Here is a 19,145-nt window from a genome sequence, read left to right on the forward strand (position 1 = left end):
GCTGTGACCTATACATTCTATACAGAGGAAGCTATGACGTGTTCACATGCTGTGGATGTGGACTGTGTAGCATGCCGCAGGGGTAACCGCAACGCCGGCATGACGTACAGCCCATGCATCTGACATGCCATTCTGCTCACCAACCAACATGCTTGACAAGCAGCAAGGGCGGAGAACCAAAGCTGCACTGAGGGGAAGGCAACATAAACAGAAATCTGCCAGTGTGTCAAAGGGTGCAGGAAAATGGCTGCAGAGAAAAGCACCGGGGCGGACGAGAGATAGAGAGAGAGAGAGAGAGAGCAAAAAGATGTTTGCCACATACCGGTTAAGGCATTTGAGTGTCAAACGGTAAAGTATTGGGGACCGAGTATGTACCTTTGAAATGGCTGCCTCTTGACATAGTTCTCCCTAACATATTCAACAATCTGCTTCTGCGTTCTACCACTATACCTGCAAAGAGAAGAAAAAAGCACATCTTTCGTTAACCTCCTGACTATGGGCGACTCTGACCACATGTGTCGCAGATATGGCTGCCGCTTGATCTGCCTAAGGCAGCCTCAAAATGGGCCTCAATGATCTCACAAAAGATGGTGTTTTTATGTTCTCAGACGAAGCACACAATTTTCATGACGTGTTGTGAGCAAACAGAAACAAATGGGGGCGGGCAGGGAAGGGTCTTCTGAGGGCATGCCACATCAATGCCACAGCAACTACAACAGCAACATTATCACCCCTGCGGATGCCAGGGCAAAGCTGCCTGTCTTCTGGGGAGGCCCACTTTCTGCCAAGGGAGACGTGCGGGGCTGAAAAGAACCCAGGTCCTGGCTGGCGCAGTAGGGTGGAACACGGGGCTCTTCCAACGCCACACCACAGCTGGACCTGCTAACGAGGCAACACAACATTCATCATGCGCCCCACATGCCACACCAGCTGAATGCCCGGGAGAAGAAGGACCATGCTGGTGGTGGACCCACCACTCCGCACAACCACCTCTTCACACAGCATGCGCACACGAATGCTGCTCAGCTGCATCAACTTCAAGAATCTGTGCAGCCCATTAAGGAAAGCACAACGCTTAAGGTTGGAGAAATTAATGCTCCCAAACACACATTGAATGCACTCATATTCTGGCACCACGAAGCTACACCTTAGCACGCTGTCTTCGTGTGCCTATGACAGTGGGCACAAAATCAATTTCAATGCCATGACCATGCAATCATGTTCACAACACATGCAGCTCTGACAAACACAAATGCAATGAATCTGCCCTGCATAGGAGGTTCATCACATCCAGGTTCCCAGACCAAAGGTTCTAGATTGCACATGGATATTTAGTTTAGGTGGAAATCAAAACACAGCATGTGGGACTGCTCCTAAGTACTATTGGCTGCAAAAGTTTATGGGATGCATGTGCTCAAGGCAAAATTTATTGTAGCTCACGGTCTGCCTCGTGGACTAGCACGGTATTGTCACCGGTGGATGCAGCACTCACTCACCCTTTTATCTTGGCATATTTCAGTTGAGTGAATTGCATAGCTGAAGAAATTTTTTTTTCTTCCCCACAATCGCACCCCATAAACTTTGCTGCTGACAGTAAAAGCAAAGAACAATTTAAGCACACACTAGGATAAGACAGAGCCAAGTTTTGGAGAAGACTGGCAGCAGAAAAATTGCAAACACCAAAAACAATGCTCTGGACTAAAGTTAACCACCCACAGAAATAAGAGCCTTGCAGCATAACTTTCAACATTACTGCAGACAAAACTGTGAGCACTCCAAGATGAATGAGCAGAGACCAAATTTTATGCAAATTCATATTATTTTCTATATGTCGTTAGCCACACTCTGAGTGCTTTCACTCAGAGAGCCAACACCGGATTTTCTGGAGAATGTTAAGATGCGTTAAACTACATTAAAGTGTTACTGCTTTTATTTTGTCTTCCATTGTTGTGTGTTTTGCATGCGCAGACAGATATTACCGGTCTCCCCGATTTAGATCACAAGCATGCTCGTTTTACCAAGCATGACAGACCTATATGTCGACACGCATCAGATTGCATGCATGTGTTAACTTCTGAGATGTAGTGCGAAGTGTGCACAGTGGTTTCCTTGCCAAACTTCAGCAACAGCGTTGTTGATGAGTGGAATAACTACTACTGAGTCATATTGTCATTTATCAAACACAAATGCCGTTATCTGCTTTCATGGCAATGGCAGCTGCACCATTTTGGCCCTGACCACTGAACAGATAGATCCAAACGTTTCCCGAACTAAACCGAGACTATATGTGCACATTTCTGAAGCAGACAGTGGAGTGCAGAGGGCACCATGAGGGAGCAAAGGCACAAGTGTCAGCTTAGCATTTGAGAAATAAATCAGCTCTGAAGGTGTAGCATAATTGGGAGGTCCCGGTAATATCCCAAGTTTTTTGCATCTAAGTGGCATCAGCAAATATAGCAGTCTAGATTTAACATGAGAATCAGGTGAAAGAAGCAAATTTCACAGTTTGCCAACTAGGAATACAGTTTTTAAAAAAAGAAAGTTTTATAAGGAAAAAGAACACCTGCGAGTTGTCATATCAGATGCTGAATCGTTAAATATCTGAAGTACATGAGTTAATGCGATAACAATTAGTTATTAGTACTAAAGGGCATCTCCATTGTGTTGCCTCTGATTCCTTGGACAACCGGCTTCCAGCATAACAAATTGTTTTTCAAAATACCAAGTAGAGGTAATTTTAAACAGTGAAAACTGCAAACCAAAAAACTAAATTTAGTTTGTGGATAGGAACGATGCTTTGGTATAGCTCTTGTCGATGCAGCAATGACATTAAGGACATTATTGAAAAAACACTCCTACACTTGTTGAAAAGCTGAAATGGCAGTTAGGAATGATGACTTAGTTCACAAAATGCCTAAGACAACCTAATACAAGCCAGAAAATCAGTTGCTCACAAGAGAAGCATGCAATAATGCAAGACTATTGTTTGTAAAGTCGCAAACGCAGTGTTGCCTACAAAAATTTCTGAACTTTTGGCCATGAAAATGGCAAATCAAAGGGCTTATGCCTTTTTTCATTTCCAGTAGGGCACCTCAATGCATCATGTCCCTCAGTTATTCCCGTAATAAATGTGTAGTGTGAGGATGAGGGCTTTTAGCTGATTTTAGTTGTAAAGCGAGTCTGAAGGCAAGGTCGACTTGTGAAGCTGCCACGTACTTTCAAAATTTTTAGAGCTGGCAAGCCAATGTTTGAAACTAATACAGTAAAGACCCTTGCCTGTTGATAAGTTTTACTAATCGAGGAAGCCTAAAGTATATTACCAGATACGAAATTAGTGTTTTAGGCAAAATCAGTTCAGTCAACCTTTGCTTGCCTTTGCTGCATACACAATACAATGTTACCACTCCCTTCATCAATGAAGCAGCCTTGGCATCAATGTCCACCTAGGAGCCCCTCGCAGTGCTGAGAGCAACACGAATTTCTTGAGCGATTAACAATTCTGCAAAGCGTGGATGGTGGGCAAAGAGAAACGGGAGTGGCCTCACAATTCTGAAAAGCGTGGATGGTGGGCAAAGAGAAACGGGAGTGGCCTCACCTGAAGGACGAGCCTCGGCTGAAAAGTCGTGCCTTCTGTCGGGGACTCTTCTTGACCTCAGTGCAGCGGAAGAAGGCATGGTGCTCTATGCACTTCTTCCAGAAATTCTTGCACTCGTTGCGACTCTCAAAGAAGTACTCCACTGTGTCCTTGTAGTAGCCCTGGCAAACAGCAAGGGGTAGCCATTTACAACGAATCCAAACAGCTCCATACATAGTATTTGGTGTGTAAAATCTAACCCATACTGCCCTCAGTCAAGAAATATGCTTCCCTTCCCAATCAGTGCCTATCTCATCCAAATCTCCATGCCTTGCTTCTGCCTTGTCTGCTTTTGCTTTCCTTTTAATACACAACAAGAACCAACCTGCTCAGACAAAAGTGGTGACCCCCAATTCACAATCACAAACTATTCACTACAATTTGTTTTCCTTCGAGTCCATATCTCAATCCTGCTTCATTTTATGGCAAGAATAAACCGAAGTTTGGCGTAACAGTCACATGTCAAAACAGCTCACTGAATGTTGTCATTAATTTCTGGGTGGCCAGATGGCTAATCACTGGCACTGAACGAGTGACATCAGCTGTCGACAATATGCCATGAGCCCACAGTGAGACTGGGCTGCTGTCTCTTGCTTGCTGCTTGCCACTGACTTGTTGCTGTCTACTGGCTTTGTGCTCGGATATTCTCCGCAAAAAAAAAACTGCCGTGACTACATGTGCAGTCATGGGCAGGATTTATGAAATTGAGTCTTAATCCCATGAGCGTGCCATTATCTCAGCCAGATATAGCATTAACGAATTCGATTTTCTTTTCTGCAAAATTACATGCTGCTTCGTTTAACACCTGAATCACTATGAACCTTTGGGAAAAATCATGGAAAAAGACGCCTGCATGGAAATGTGCTAAGTTTTTGTCTGACCCTATCTAGGTGGCTTGTTTTCCCTCAAAAATAGTTCTTCTGTTAAATATTGCGCTAAATTCCTAACCACACAGCACACAGCACACTGAAAGCTCATTATCTCAAACTTCCGTAGTTCGAACTTTCGGATAGCACGAACTTAACTACATAGTCCGTCAACATTCTATTAATGTCAGTGTATAAAAAAGCCCACTACAAAGGATGCAAGTCTGATCCAACATCGATAATTCAAAGCAAAACACCCCCGCAACAGGGTGGCCTCCAAAATGGAGACAGAAAGCAAACCAGAGCCATGACTGGCAGAGCAACCAGAGGACAGGGGGTGGCATCTACCTCCTATCTCTTCCTGTTTGGAAAACAAAATAATTTTAACTGTCAAAGCAGTACCAGCCAATGTCCATATAATACCAGGGCATTGCATGCTCGCAATTTTGATGCTACAGATATCACACCAGTTGATTCGAACAAGCTCCCAAAGGCAAGAAACGTTCAGGTATGAACGGCATGGTAAGCGATCATCAAAATAGTCCTACTCGAGCCTAAACTGCATGTTGCAGCCTCACATGCACAGTAGTAATGCCTTGCCAATGTGCCGAGAATAGTGATACTGACACAGGCAGCACAAACCATTACAGGTACTCCTGCTGCATTGCAGCAAAGCCCCCTTCTCTTCTGGACACCACACGCTTCAGCAGTCCACAAAACAAAGAACGAACTGGTATAGTATTGTGCTGAGAAAACTAGGCCTGGGTTGCTTCACATATCAAACATTGGCATCATTCATGGTGCCATTTCGCAGCTTTGAAAGGCAGTTGCTTCCTCGGGCTCATACCAAAATTTCGGATTGGACATTCAAGCATAGCACCCCTATTTACTTGCGTAATGAACCTACTTGCATAATGAACCCACCCCCCACTTTTGCTGCTGAGAATTTAAAAAAAAAACAGTCATAGCGCGTCTCTTCGTTTAGTGCCGTCACCGCCACAGTTCACAGCACATTTCTTGCCAGCGTGCCAAGATGCTGCGCAGCAATACCATCCCAGTGCATATGTATCTTTTGAAGTAAGCTCTTGTGGTGATGGGGGAAGGGGGGTTGGGGAAACTTGACAGAGTGCCAGGGCCCTTAAGGTGGCGGTTCTACGGTCGCCATCTTGGAAGTAGTTCAGATTCTGCCACCAGGCTACGCCACTAATCCATGACTGAGGAATTGAGTACCCAGCCACTCAGCCCTCTCGACTTGAGCTGCCTGAACGCTTTTCTTGTGTTGCTGCGTGGACTTTCAAAGATTTTTGCGGCTCCACAGCAGTGTCCAGGCAGAGAAGGGAAGGATTTTTGTCCCCGTCCTGCGCAGCATGGGCTGCCCCATTGAACTCCCCTCTTCAACCCACCGCACCACTACTTCGAACAATACGCGCCCTGACAATTGGACAAGAGGCTTCCCTCTCTTGCCTATACTTCGTCTCACAAGATGTTTGCAGCACAGCGAAAAGCAGAGGCACCCCAGCCGGTCCAACCAGAATCACGCGTACAATAGGCAATTGTGCTTCGCCTCTCGCCCCCCCCCCCCCCCCCCCAAATTGGCGGGGGTGAGAGTAGGAGCACAATTCTCTATTATAGTGCGCACAGGCTAGAGGCACTTAGGAGCACAATTGAAAGGGCTCCTCTGCCTTTCGCAGTGCTGCAGATATCTTGTGAGACGAAGTATAGTTTCCCCTGTAGAGCCACGAACATTGCTCCTACCCGCCGAGCGTGAGGGGGTTGGACTGGACTGCAGTAGGCTAGCTTGACTGAACACAAATAAAACAGGGTGTCAACATGATTGCACAGTGCAATCTTAGTACGAGTGAAAAGGAAAAGCGAATGACACTATTTCTGCACACTTCGTCAATGAACCTTAGTTGAAGTCGGCGCCTGTCTTGTGTTCTTTTGATCCTCGTCTTTTGGGCTGTGCAATCGAGTGATCATTAGCGAGCTTTAGAATACGGCGACCCTATCCGTAAGTGGGATAGAGTAATAGCGGAGCGCTATAATAGAGAATTGTGCTCCTACTGTCACCCGCGCTATTGCCCTGTCCCCCTAAGCGGTAGGGGTACCATATTCTAAACCTCCCTATTGTTGATGCCATAGATATAGTAAGGATCGGAACACTCCTTGACTATAGTGGAAGCTGTCAGCTCTTGCGGTCACCAGAAATTTGCTTTATCAAACGTGATTACAAATATGATAATATAGCTATAATTAGCTGAACTTCAGTCAACAGTCGCCCTTGTTTATTTTTTGTTCGTGCTTGTCCAATCTTGGAAACTAGAGCTGGTAAGTTACAATGTGCAAATAAGTGAATGATTGCCAATTTTTTCCTTTTGAGATGAATCGATATTCCGAAATAGATGTGAAATCCACCAAGAGGCTATGTATCGCGCAGGAGGCCGGCATGCATTCATGCTCTCTTCGGCACTGAGGAGGCGCATTCACACTAAACTATGTGGGAAATGGGGGAAGGGGAGAAGGGGTTGTAAAGGAAGGTTGTCAGAAGAAAGGACCTAACGGGGACAGTTTTTTAGGCGCTTATGGCGGCCACTTCCCCACTTCCAGTTGGATGCTCCACAGTCTTCATTTTATTTATTCGCTCGCGCGTGCGTGCGCGTGTGCGCGTGTGCGTGCGTGCGTGTGTGTGTGTGTGTGTGTGTGTGTGTGTGTGTGTGTGTGTGTGTGTGTGTGTGTGTGTGTGTGTGTGTGTGTGTGTGCAATTAAAGGAACACAGTATTTTCAGGCAATTAGAATAAAATTTTAACAATCAATCCCCTAGAAACATTTTTCTCCTGCAGAATTTCACTCGACACTGAAATCTGATGTGAAAAGTAGCATGCTATGGAAGACGCTGACCTGTCCTGCTGCAGCTTCCCGTGATGATGTATGCGCTTTCTGAACCAATATATTGGGTGGACTACTGTAGCTTGTAGCCTACTTTATTGTACTCATTTTACAGGGCGCACACACGTATGCAACAAGTATACTTTAGTGTTGAGCCCGCCTTTTGGCTTCATGTGTTGGTAGTAAATAATTTCGTGATGTGGCACTTGTACATTCACACATTTGCAACATAATAATCAGAGCCCAATTTTTACTCCATGCAAGAGCGCCCATGCTTACCAAATGTTTTCCTGCAAATGCCAAACGATTAGACGCATCGATCAGATCGCGCTCGGTCAGATTTGGCATGTGCTATAATTTGTGAATTTGTCCATACCAATGCAGTACAGCGGTTTTGCTTCATGTGGTCAAACGGAAGCACGTTCTTTGTATGCTTCGAAATTCTCACACGCTTCTATGTCACTTTTGCTAACATGATCGGATACCTTTCAGAGCACAGGAAGTCGAGTTGCTTCAAACAAGGTTCAAATATAAAGTCAATAAATTGGGCGTTGAGACGGCGGGTGAGTGGACGCCTGGCTGACACGGTATCTACCTTACTCGAGATAAGGGCCCCATTCTTTTGGAAACGCTCTGCCTGCCGACGGGCTTTTAGAGCGTTAGCTCTGTTGCTCACTTGCGCGAGTGGCGCGTTTTTCTAAGAATCGTAAACAGAGCCATCACCATAGCAACATCGCCGTCTTCACTGTGCCCAGGCAAACTAGACCGAACTCTCCAAGCCCCCGGCCACAGCGGCAAAGCGCGGTAGCAGGCGATGCTAGGCAAGTATAGCATTATAGCAAAATGAACGCCAAACCAGCTTCCCTGCCGAATGCATCAACGGTTTACCCTAGACGCCGTAATGCTTCGGACAATCCGCGGTATATCCCCCTCCAAGAAGCGGAATTACCTGGGAAGAGGACGGGACATCATGCACGTATAAAATAAATAAAGTAAGCGCAAATAAAAACATCAAACGGGAAACCAATTCAGTGTTTTCATATATATATATATATATATATATATATATATATATATATATATATATATATATAGGGCCATTGATCAAGTCAAAGTATTTGAAGAAGATATAAACGAATGCTTTTTGTCTGGTTTCTCGAACAAGGAAGCTGTAGGGCTGCCGAAACGATAGTACGTTTTCATGAAACTTTGACTTGGTCAGTGAGCCTGTATATTTTTTTATGCCACCACCTGATCAGACTGCATTTCGTCGAACTCTTGATTACAGTGGTTTCTCTCATTTGAGCTAAGCTCGACATTCGGTTGCGTTGAGCCTCATCATTCTTTTTTAATTTTTAGTGAGGGGAATGACGGAAATGCAGTGGCAAAACCCGATTCAACATCACATTTTTGTATTGGAGAAGCTTCACATGGCTGTTTCCTGCTTGCCCATTCACCGAAAACATCCCCGGCAGCTACTGCGGCACCTTTACTATCATCACCGGAACGCAACATTCGGAAAAAAAAAAGGAAAGAAAAAAAACATGACTGAAACGCTGGTGATTATCTTCGGCTGCCCACTATATCATTTTTTCTCCTTTTCTTTGGAGCCTGCACTGCTTGCGCTATATAGGAACTTCAGTGGGAAGGTTGAAGAGGCATGCTTGTGCATGTTCAGGTTTTGAAGTTGTACTTGGCAGACTGTCGAAACATTTTATCTGTACCAGTAAAGTGGCAGAGGGTACAAGTATTCGTGCAATTTTTCCTAGGGAGACGCTCTTTGAAATTATATTAATTTATGCAGTGTTATAGTTCCGTGCCCTACTATTCATTTTATCGTAGAAAGGGGAAGATATTTTTCCTTCTTGCCACTGGAAAAAGAAGTCTAAATTCCACATCCTCACAATATATGCTAACACCGCGAACATCTGAAGATAGCTTTGTGGCGGAGCTAAGACGAGGAATAACCAGCTCCGACAGCGTTCGGGTTCGAACTGTCTTTTTTTTTTTTTTTTTTTTTTGCTGCTGCTTTCACTGAGACGCTTAGTGCCAAATTCTTCTTTGTCCAGCGCCGTTCCGTTGTTTGTGATAAAAGCGCGGCGCGAGGGGCGCTACAAGACTACAAAACAAAACAAGAAAAAAAATTTCGATATCTCCGCCACGATTATATCTTGCTGAGTAAGTAGAGTAAGTAAGTAGCGCGAGAGCCTTAGCTGGCAACGTTTCGGCACACAAACAGTATGACACACTTAATTCGAGGCGATAAATAAATCTCAAAGCAAGCAAGTGTACATTTGTCAAGGGACCATTTTCAAGTAGCGCTACTGCGCATGCGCGAAGCACCTGAGTGCGCGAAGCACGTGCACCTCAGTTCGACCCGACCACTCGACCCGACTCGCCAGTGTTTACCTCTCTCGCCCGATGGAAAGGAAAGGGCAAAGGGAAAACGTTGTAGAAGCACAATACCTTCTCGTAAATACCCCTCGATTCAGGGTGTTTGTGGCGCCATCCTCGTAATTTTTCTGAACTGCGACATTTTAGTGCACATGAAATTTCATAGATGGCGCTACCTACTACGTTTATCACATGTGGCTCTGTTATTTTACTATTATTTGACTTTGTAGTTGATAATTGTTACCGGTTGAATAAGGGAACGAAAGCCCGAACCTTTAAGTTATATTCGCCAGAAACAAACAAGCCATGGAGCATTTCAATCATGCTTAAAATATTTCATGAAGAGCTCGCGCGCTTCAAGTGAACCACGAAAAAATTAGCTGAAATCATCCTGACAGTGCACATTCCTCGAGAGTCGTAGAACAAAACCGATGCTTATCCTCTGACAGCGAGGTGCAAAGTTTTTCCACACGAAATTTCAGCACAGATAAGAGCTTATTACTTGAACAGTTTAGCATATACTTTAAGCCATTTTGCAAAAAACGCAAAGTTTGATCACAAATAACTTTTACACTAAATGAAGCAGACAGATGATATTTTCAGGAAAAAGCGAACTATGTACGACCTCCAACTGCGCAAAAAATCTCCGCAGCAGAATGCGTATCTTGAAAGTTATTGTATGTATAATTACCTGTTTTATACACTTTTCACAGGCGCGTGGCTAATAAACTATGCGATACACAGTAATAAAAATGCTTAACTTTGTTCAATAACATCTAATATCAAAACATCTCAAACGGTGTTTTCCTAGGTGCAAAAGATTTTGCACAATTTTGTTTTTCCCGAGACAAGTAGAGCTGAAAAGCCGTTTCTTACCTTTGTGTTCTCCTTTACAGCTTAAACATCGGTGCAGCTATTTATAAATCAAATGCACCATTAGAAAGGAGAGGAAATAAACTTTACAAATATATTGAAGTCATATTTATAAACTAAACTAGTGAGGCGCAGTAGGCGTATGAATATCGCCAAAAATGTCGTCTCTTCACCGCTGGAGTGGGACCGCCACCTTAACTGGTAAGCTAGCAGCTACTCGCTCGGCTCGTCCAGTTGCACAAGCGTGCTGGTTTTCAGAACACGGCAGAATTGGGCCCACCGGCGGTGGGCCCAATCCACAAAATCCACTGTCCACTGCCACAAAATCAATGGAATGCATGAAGCAGCAAACGCCTTTTGAAGCGAAAAATGAAGGTGTCATGATCGCGGTTGACCGCGTGCTTTCGTTGGTGACTGATGGGCGGGAGGGTGGACGACTCTCGCAAAAAAAAAAAAAAAAAATGTTTTTTCTCGCATAATGAATTCTACCCCCAAACTCTCTTCAATTTTTCTTGAAAAGAGGTGGGTTCATTACGTGAGTAAATACGGTATCTTCTAACCAAATGGATTGTTGCAAGCTGCCGCTTCGAATTATGAGGCTAAATATATATTGTAACATACATGAGTGCAAAAGTTCTTCAAATTATCTGGAATATTTAATTAACAGAGAATAAATTATTGCAGTTTTACTGTACATAAACTATCAGCTCCTTCCTCAGCAGCTCATTTTTACGAGTTCCAGAACTTCAATATACTCCAAACCATTCAGTGTTCACAAATATTGCTATCTGCTTCACTATGTATCAAATATCTTGATGTTTGTTGCAAAACACTACAATAGCTGACTTTTATGCTTACAGTTAAGTTAACAAAACGCTTGTAGAACATCGACCTTCTTCGCAATTTCAAATTTGTTAGCTTTCTGTATCCCTTCCTTTACTGTCTTAGCACATTACCTTGCTCATGAAGACATCTAGCAGCCTTAACACATGCTCTGCAGAACAATGAAAACACTAAGCAATGCAGCCAATTGCATTCCAAAATCTGACACTTCCCGCCGTATTCACAAACATGCCTTCACTCGAACTTCTACTCCGAGCGGCCCTCGAGGCCCGTTTTTCGTTTCAGAAAGCAACCTCCACTCGAATCGCTCCTTCAGTGGCAGAGAAAACTCAACTTTTCTTGAGAATCTCGAGTCAGCAAGGACAATACCTTGGCCGTTCCACTTGTAAACATGGCTGACGTCACATTGCTCACTTGTTGTGTGAACTTTGTTCTACCGGTATACAAAACTTTTCACGAAAGTGGATGCGACGAGCGTGCACCGAACCTTTCTCTAAAGCATCGGCTGAGAGTGACAGCGACCCCGGGACTTCCGACATGTTATCGTTTCACGGGCGTGGTCATGCCTAGCCTCCTGCCATTCCTTCCGCTTGTGCCGAGCATGGATAACAGAGATCGGTCGCAGACACCAGTGCTATAGTTTATCATCGCATTATGCTTCTGTGGCGTGGGCACAGCGAAGGGCATGGCTTTTCACTTAATTAAGACTCCCAACGTGTTTGGAAGCCGCTGGCGGCATTTGCTTCTGGAGAGTCGAATTCAGCGTGCATGAGCTGCAATGCACTTGGAAGCAGCACGCATGTTTTCACCGCCCACACCCGAGCCGTCTGAAAGCCAAGGACATGTTCGTAGGAGTTGGCGACTTTTACTTCCTTTTTTCCTGCAATGTAATTTCATATCTGCCAAAGCCCGACAAAAAAAAAAAAGAAAGAAAGCAAATTGGCAAAGGATGAGCGTAGATCTAACATCAAATAAAGTCTATTCACACCATTTCTCGAAGCCTACATTATGTTCTGCATAAGCTCTATGTCACCAGCAGCGACCGTTGCCAGGTGCAAAAGTATTTTCGGCCATTTTTCACAGCAACCTTTTTCATCCAGCCCGCAAAACAAGCTCCACTACGCTGTTAACGTCGAAGTTGCCTGTGAAAGTTGTTTAGAAGGCTCATTGTTTAGAAGGCTCAACATGAACAACTGAGCGTGTTACATACTTCAGCATGCAGTTTTCGGGCCTAAAGTTTGCCCCCCCCCCCCCCCCCCCCATACACCATTTTGCGCTGCTTCGAGTGGAGGGCGTAACGTCGAGACCTTGTCGGAGGAAATACCGAGGGGCATTCATGAATCTGAATCGGCTCTGGAGCGGAGAAGCGGCTGTTTTCTTCCCTCCATGGAGTGGAGGTGGAGCGTCAAGTCGAGGTGCATTTCCGGTGGCAGTAAACAACAATGGCATTTGGCACTGTGCAGTTACAAAGTTAAAATTTTTGGTGGAGGCAGCTTTCTTTTTTTTCCCCCCCAGAATTAAGGATACGTTTTACAGTCTAGACTGGGCCATGGCAACTTGTTAAGATTAATGAGGCGTGAATTAATGAGCTTTCACCTTGGTAATTTGCCATGAGGTGACAAAACTCACATATCCCTCCGGGTGGAGCTTGATGAGAAAGCGCTTGCGCTTGAAGCTGAGTTTGCGGATTTTGGCCCAGGAAAAGGTGTTGATGCGCGTGGTGCCCTGGAACACCATGACTCCCATGTGAGCAACGGCCAGGTTGAGAGCTAGCCCCTCGGAGTCCCGCGCAGGGCTAAGGCGCACCCCATACAGTTCGCAGCGACGTGCAGTCTCCAGCAGATTCAGGTCGGCCTGGGCGGGCGACTGGCCCACGTGCCGCTGGTGGCATTCCATGATGCGTTGCTCCAGTGCCACATCCTGCTGCGGGACAAACTTGTAGCTGGACAGGTATGACGCATCCGGGTAGTCCTCGGCCACATAGTCTCCACACGAGGCTGCACAGCACATACACACGGATGGTTCACATCACCACACTTCCCATAGCGTAGGTCTCTGAAGTTCTCCAGTGCCCCTGCCACTTCCTGAAACTAGTTTCAGGAAGAAATGAAAACTAGTTTCTTGCACCCACTACCAAGAATGGGCCTTGCAGATAAGAACCGCACCTTGCATGAAGGTAAAAGAAGCTTTCATGCCATTGTTGCCTTGCCTGAGCAGCTGACAGCCACGCATTTTGATGATGGTGTTCCTTTATGTACTCATCATAAAGAGAGGAAGGCATCTAACTCGGCAAAGGAAGCTCCCCGATGTTTCTTTATTGATAGGAGGCTAAAGCTATAACCAGTTCCCCTTCTCTACCTTGTCTCATCTTCGGTGCTAAATGCAACAGTGTTATACCCCTTCACACGGGCAGTTTCAATGCCCATCAAGTCGATGGAGGCGGAACTCAATGGAAATCTACCACTGCCACACAGGGGTTTACAATGACGATTGAACTAGATCGACATTGACCCAATGAGGTTCGTGAATGACCAATGGAATGCCAAGGAACATTGAGAGCAGCCCCGCACTCACCCTAAGGTGAAAAGCAAGACATAAACTTAGACGAAAGAAAACATCTGGGTTAAATTATTCAGACTTAATTATACAGTTCGTCAACTAGTTTCTCGCAAGTCAAAATGATTGCTCTACTGAATGTGCGGTGTTCAGATGCAAACAAACTGACGGTGTTCTAAGGTGTCTAGCTGCTGTTATCTGGCAGTGCGGCATGCTGCAGTGTTAAGCTCATGTTCGCCCTTTACCATGCTTTGCGACAACCGAGCCCAAGAAGAGCCGTACATGTGCTTTTAACGATAGCAACTACGAACGCAGCGAAGACCACTGCCGAGCTGTGGCAGCATCGCTGGTGCAAAATGAATGCGGCAACTGCACATCCTTCGTCGTCGTTCCACCGCTGCTTGTCTGTGGGAGATGCCGTGCTGTGAGGTATTTAAATACCCTTCTCTGAATGAACTTTCATTAAATGATAGCATTTAGTGCGATATCTGCCTCGTTCTATCCTGTTTCACTTCATATTTTTACTGGGTGTTATTACGTGTGGCACCATCTGCCGGATGACACGCTCACTACTCAATGGTCATTGAAATTTGCCATGTAGCTTTGGCACATCTCGATGACCCTCGAAAATTTCAATGGCCATTTACTATATGGGAATTGAGTGTCACCGAATGACAGAGGTTTTAAAGACCCCATTCTCCAGAAAAACCAGCACCAGCAGCGTAGTCAGTGCTGTGAGCAAAAAATAACAACCATGCCTCTGGCAGGTGGCAGATGGCAAGTGATATGGCCAGGCGCTAATTAGTCAGGGGGGCCTGTGACATCACGACGCTACATGGCATGACCAAGTCGGCAGGAAATGGCAACTCTGGCAGCTCTTGTCTGTTGTCCTACAGACATGGTTTTGAAAAGTTACAGCAGCTAGTGCCAAAATAGACGGCAAAGTGCAGGAAGCAAAAGGTAATAACACTGCATTCTGCATTTATATGTTAACAAAAATACTGCAGCCCTGAGCCCAAGCAGGAGTGGCATACATGACAAGAAAGAAAGTTTACAACAAATGTATCGCAAAAAAAAAAGAAAAACACCGCAGTAGTTCTGGAAATTAAATATGGAGCATGCAGAATACAGTAGTGACAACACTGGAAAACTTGAAGTGGGGTGCAAAAAAAGCAATGAATAAAAGTGCAAAAATTAATCACAAGCAGAACAAATAAACAAAATGTTATTTTGTTTGCCTCCAAGATATTAGCATACACCTTGAAGCTTACCTACTAAGGACTCACACTGTCCTCACATATGCAAAGAACTTTCCACCACTTCAGCAAGTGAGTTGGTCATGGGCCACACAGCATTCGCGTCAAGTTCCAGCAGCAAGTTTATGAACGCTAATACCACGACACAATCTGAATTAATCCAGCACTACTGCAATTGAGACATTCAATTCTATGAACTGCTGAGGTACACTCTGTGTGCCCCTACTTTTTGCCCTGCTTGCATGATAAAATTTCACAGGCAGTTCCCGACGCTTGGTAAATTGTAAAGACTGTTTAGCACTCCACGACGGCAATTATTTCCAGCTGTCTGCAAACAAAAGTGGATGACATTGCGAAAAAAAAAATGAAGTAAAATCTTGTTATGTGTGAAGTAGCATTTGACATGGTTAAGAAAAATATCAGCACATTCATTACAATTCCACATCTTGATGCAAAGCTTCTATGGCGCAGTAGAACCTCGATATGTCCCCATTTGATACACTCAAAATCGTGGGCAGTAAAAAGCACCTTAAAGAGTTATACTATTTTTCTCTCAGTTAATATGTTCCTGGATAACACGATTTCCCCGGTTACTCAGATCAAAATTTCATCAAATTGTGGTTGTAAAATATGTCTGACGACCGAAGAGACATGTGCTAACATACAAGAAGACTGAACTTGGTGGCGCGCAACATGAAGAAGTAGACAACAATGGCACTAACCAACCACCACAATTGCTTCCCCACAGTGCCTAGCCACAAAATGGAGAAGAATAAAGAAAAAGGGGAGAAGGGGACAACGAGCCAAACATACAAGGAACCCGTTCTCGCAGACACTACTTCGTGGGAATTCAGAATCCCCTGTCCCAGTTATAAATTCTGCGAGTAATTAACATACGAGATTACGCGCAGCACGCTGTTAGGGAGGTTGGCGGAGGAATGGGCACACTGGCCACCCCCCACCCCGCCCCCCCCCGCTCACCTGCCGCAGACTTTCCTCTTTCCTCCCGGCGTAACCCGGAGGCCTCTGGAGGACGTTCGCTCGCGTGAACTATTGTAGTGCCACATTCCAAAAGCAAAAGCAGCGGAGACTGCTGCATCTGCCCTGCTCATTATATCAAAGTCAACCATCACTACATGCTCGTTACATGAAGTTTTCAATGACATGTACTTCAACAGGGGCGGCACTGGGGAATTGAAAAGCTTCGTAATATTGAGGAATTCGTTACAAGGAGGTTCTTTACATAGAGTTTTAACTGTATATCTATGCGCTTACATACGAACAAGCCAGGTCTGAGGAATGCAGCATGAGGTACAAAAGCATGACGACCGTCACCTATCGAGATGGCTCCTCACAGGTCATTAGTGTAAGGGGGTGAAGCATCCGGAAACAACCAAGGAAGCAATCCCAGCTCCCCATTACCGTCAAAGGAGTGAATTTTTCACTAAATCCAATCTATTTCGCACTTAGGACAACACAAATGTGGACTGAGTTTTACGAGATATAAAAAATAAGCTGTTCATACTTGATGTCAAGAAGTGCTTATCTACGCTTTTATGAAGTGAATGTGTCAGTACTAAATGCTGTTGCACCTCATTCAACAACTAAAATTTTCAAAATCAGGTAGTTTGGTTCCAACATTTCCCAGATATTACGTATTTCCTGCATTTTTTAAACATGTAAAAAGGGGTTTTACTTCTCCATAACCGGTATTCTACTGCACATGACAACGAGATCTCCATAGCATACAGTATCCCAATACATATTGCACTGGACTGCTATATTCAAGGAGCAAAACACCAAGGAACCGTGATGTTTACAAAGAAATACAATAAAACCCCTTTATAATAAAATCACTGTGACCGGCAAAAATCTTTACTATACCCAGGTCTTACTATATCAGTTGTTCGTGATAACATGGTCCTGAAGATGCCGAATGCTAACTAAATGGCTACTCACTAACACGTCTTGTTGCTTAATGAAAAAAAAAGAAAAAACACTCTCAAATACCTTCCATGTCTCTCATCATCTCTTCACCCATTTTTTTTCAGCAAAAAGATTTTTTGTTTACATCTTGTGGAAGTACTTATTAAGCATGGGGGCAACGTGATTATGAATATAACTGAGTTTGATTTCATGTGAAAGCCAGAGCATTGCATGAACACAGCGGCCTCTTCTGCTGTTTTTGTCTGTAAGAAGGCACCGGATGACAAATGCGTGGGGCAGTCAAGTACTGCTAAACCGCACATGCCGCGCCATTTCTTGCCACTGCTGTCTCGTGCTGCACAGTGCTGCGAATGTTCGGTTGTATGGTTTCCCCGACCTGGGTGAACCACCCACGTAATCACATTGTATCAATAAAGTTTATTCTCTCTCTCTCTCTTCCCTTCCCTAATCCTCGCAGCACTTTTACTCTCCTTTACTTTCTGAATGGATTGCGCCGCCTCCTTTCCATGCTTGTAGACAGCTTTACTTTTTACCTTTTCGTATGCACTTCATGCTTTCCCTCACGGCTCCAAGGCTTACGTAAAGTTGGCTTTTCCTGAGTGCTACAAAGCCTAGCGGTAAAGCCATTTAAAAGATCTGGTATTTTTTTTCTTCTTCTTAATTGCCTTGCGATTTTAGGTAGCGCGCATGCGGCGATGTCATTTCGTGGGAAGTCGTTGCCACAGCCAGACACACTTTAATATAACCGATTTTTATCAAATATGTCTTTACTACAAAAGAAGGGGGGGGGGGGAATACACAGTCATCTATGAAAGGTGAACAAGGACTTCAGGTTCACTTTACTATATCGAAGTTTTTACTATATCAGAGTTTATTATAGGCGACCGCAGCTTCGCAGAGGGGCGCTGCAGGTGCCAGTGAAGAGCGCCCTCTTCGGCCGCGTCCCGATAATTGTCCAGGAAGGCTGATTTTCCTCCCATTGAATAGTTGCGCGAGTAGCTCTTTAAAGGGGTCAGTTCTGCACATGTTGGGCTGCTGCAAAACTGTTTGTGCAGTTGCATGCTTTCTCCTTGGTGCTTAAATGTATACGCATGAGCATGCTTCAAAGTATTTGAAAGATTTGGCAGCCCAAATGAAAAAAAAAAAAAAATCCTAGTGGATCATGTCTCCTCCGTGAGGCAAATTTACGAAAACGCCATTAACGGCACTTTTAGTGTCGCAAGCAATTAAGTGGCAAGATAATCTACAATGTGGAATCTGAAGTAAATACCTTTTTTAGCATAGTCATCTCCACAATACAAAATTTTATTTGATGGCTCAGTGCAGTGCACGCAGTTTCGCTGACTGAATAGCTTGGATTTTGATACTTTTTGTGCTAATAATAAGAATGAAAATTACCTTTATTTTAACACAGATTAAGAAAGGTGATATGCTGAAGAGAAAAACGAGACCATCTACCAAATATGCCTACCAAATGGTCGCTTATAGTTAAACGAAAAATGCCATAAGCTTGGTTAATAAGTGGCATACAGATAAGCGGTTGCTTATTTATTTAATGCTATCACAGCGCACGCGTACCCCCAAGACCACCTATTTGCAAAGCCATCGCTCATAAGCAAATGCTCACTGCTGTGCAAGCAAACATTTTGACTTTTCACAATTTTTTTTTCGAAACTGCATTCGGCCGCATGAACACTCATCAATAAATAACAGTAATGAAGAAATGCTTGACTAAATGTTACGATTCCGTGCAAAAGTTCAGTAAATAAATGTTTCTGCAATAAATGATGCCATACTGTTTCAATTGAACAGAACTCTGGCCTAGTTGCAGGCCGTTCTTGGTAAAAAATTGTGGGCACTTGTCCTCTTTCTCTGTAATCGTAAATTGCG

At 44.4% G+C, this 19,145-nt stretch overlaps 1 protein-coding gene across 1 annotated transcript in view; it reads right to left on the reverse strand.

Moving 5' to 3' along the window:
* The window catches only part of Cdep (Chondrocyte-derived ezrin-like domain containing protein), a 110,969-nt gene that overhangs the window by 75,676 nt on the left and 16,148 nt on the right, over positions 1-19,145 (reverse strand). The window contains exons 6-8 of the mRNA XM_084593699.1: positions 13,126-13,493; positions 3,596-3,756; positions 376-450 (exon numbers count right to left, since the gene is read on the reverse strand). Of these exons, the coding sequence (XP_084449825.1) occupies positions 376-450; positions 3,596-3,756; positions 13,126-13,493 (604 nt within the window). The remainder of the gene's footprint in view (positions 1-375; positions 451-3,595; positions 3,757-13,125; positions 13,494-19,145) is intronic.

This window comes from Amblyomma maculatum, chromosome 2 (assembly GCF_055883805.1).
Source record: "Amblyomma maculatum isolate TAMU_Amacu chromosome 2, ASM5588380v1, whole genome shotgun sequence".
NCBI lineage: Eukaryota > Metazoa > Arthropoda > Arachnida > Ixodida > Ixodidae > Amblyomma > Amblyomma maculatum.